The 1,546-nt window shown below is 53.5% G+C and overlaps 1 protein-coding gene across 1 annotated transcript in view; it reads right to left on the bottom strand.

Annotated features, from left to right (window-relative positions):
• Positions 1-515: 515 nt before the first annotated feature.
• Positions 516-1,546, bottom strand: part of CCDC177 (coiled-coil domain containing 177) — a 5,427-nt gene continuing 4,396 nt past the window's right edge. Inside the window, exon 2 of the mRNA XM_009325592.1 lies at positions 516-1,544. Within this exon, the coding sequence (XP_009323867.1) occupies positions 516-1,544 (1,029 nt within the window). The remainder of the gene's footprint in view (positions 1,545-1,546) is intronic.

Genomic DNA, 1,546 nt, shown 5'->3' on the forward strand with positions numbered 1-1,546 from the left:
TTTGACATGGGAGTGCAGTGGCTTTGAAAATGCAGTCCTGTTACTTAAACCAAGCTGCCTGTCACTCAAGCCAGAATCAGCCGGGGTGGCTTTGGTTCTTTGTCAGTAGGCTCTAGTAGTCAGTAGTCTCTGTTGTCTGCATTTCCAACTGAAGAGTGCAGCTGTAGTCAGCTCTGGTGTAGACAATCAATCGGTAACTCACAGGCTTCAAGCAGACTTCTTCTGCAGCCCTCTCTGAGAAAATACGTGTGCTTGTGGGGTAGAGGACACAAAAACTTGCTTCCCCTCTGTAAAGGTGACTGAGGTCAGTCCTTAAAACACGCCCAGAACAAAAACATATTTTAAAAAGTATGTGAAATAGCTGCCATGTTTTTGTGCGGTACCCTGCTCCCCCAAAATAAGAAATTAGGGTGGTTGTTGGTTGTTGTTGTTTTTTAAATGTTAATGCGGAGGAGCTCTCTGATGCATTGATGGACAACCGGTGATGTATCCCCACTCATCCATGACAAGATCTTTCATTTCTTATTCAGGTGGGCATGCAGTTCTGCTTCCAAGGCCATCTTGTCAAAGGTGCGCATGTTCGTCTCCTCCCGTACCTTTTCCCGGACATGGAAGGAGGCCCGAGCGACAGACCTGGCATTTTCTAAGACAGTCTTCTTCTCCTTGAAGATCTGCTCGCTCCTCTCCAGTTTCCTCTCTATAGAGAGGAGGATCTCCCTGCGCCGTAAGTCCTCATACTGTTCCACCTTTTGCTTGTTCATCTTCTGCACCTTCTCCTTCTCCAGGCGGCTCAAGACCACCTTGCGGGCTTTTTCTTGGACAACCTCTTCAGCCACCTGGGCAGCATGCTGGAGCTTTCTCTCTGTCTCTCTAGCCAGGGCCTCCAAGTGCTCCTTCTGCTCTCTTTCCTTCTTCTCCGCTGCCAGTTTGGCTCTCTGGATCTGCATGTCCTCCCGCCTGGCCTTCTCCCTCAGCTCCTGGTTCCTCTTCTCCACTAGCTGTTCATAGTTCTCCTGAGCCTTGGTCAAACTCATCTCCAGAGAGGCCTTCAACATTTCCTTCTCTTCCGCCTCTTGCTTGGCTAGTTCCTTGAGCAAGGCCTCATGCTTCAGCTTCTCTGCTTGGTTGAGCAGTTTCTTCTCCTTCTGCAGCTGCACCTCCTTCTTCAGCCTCTTCTGCGCAGCCGTGGACAGCTTCTCTTGCAGGAGCTGCTCCTCTCGCTTCTGGTGCTCCTTCTTGCCCTCCTCCTTTGCCTTCAGGTTGTGCTCTTGATGGAGCTTCTTCTGCTTGTCCTCCTGGACGGCCCTCTCCAGCCTCTCCCTCCACAGCCGCTCCTGCTTCTCCGCTTGCTCCCGCCACCTCTCCTCGCACACCAGGCGCTGCCTCTGCTTCAGCAGGGCGGCCTCCTCCTGCTCCTGGCTCAGCCTCCCCCGCCGCTTCTCCACCTGGCTCTCCCACATCCGCTGGCCCTGCAGGAGGGCCCTCTGCTTCTCCTTCTCCTCCTGCTCCTTCCGCTGCTCCGCCAGGCGCCGCTGGCTGTCCCACT

Source organism: Pygoscelis adeliae, unplaced genomic scaffold, assembly GCF_000699105.1.
Source record: "Pygoscelis adeliae isolate BGI_AS28 unplaced genomic scaffold, ASM69910v1 Scaffold356, whole genome shotgun sequence".
Lineage (NCBI taxonomy): Eukaryota > Metazoa > Chordata > Aves > Sphenisciformes > Spheniscidae > Pygoscelis > Pygoscelis adeliae.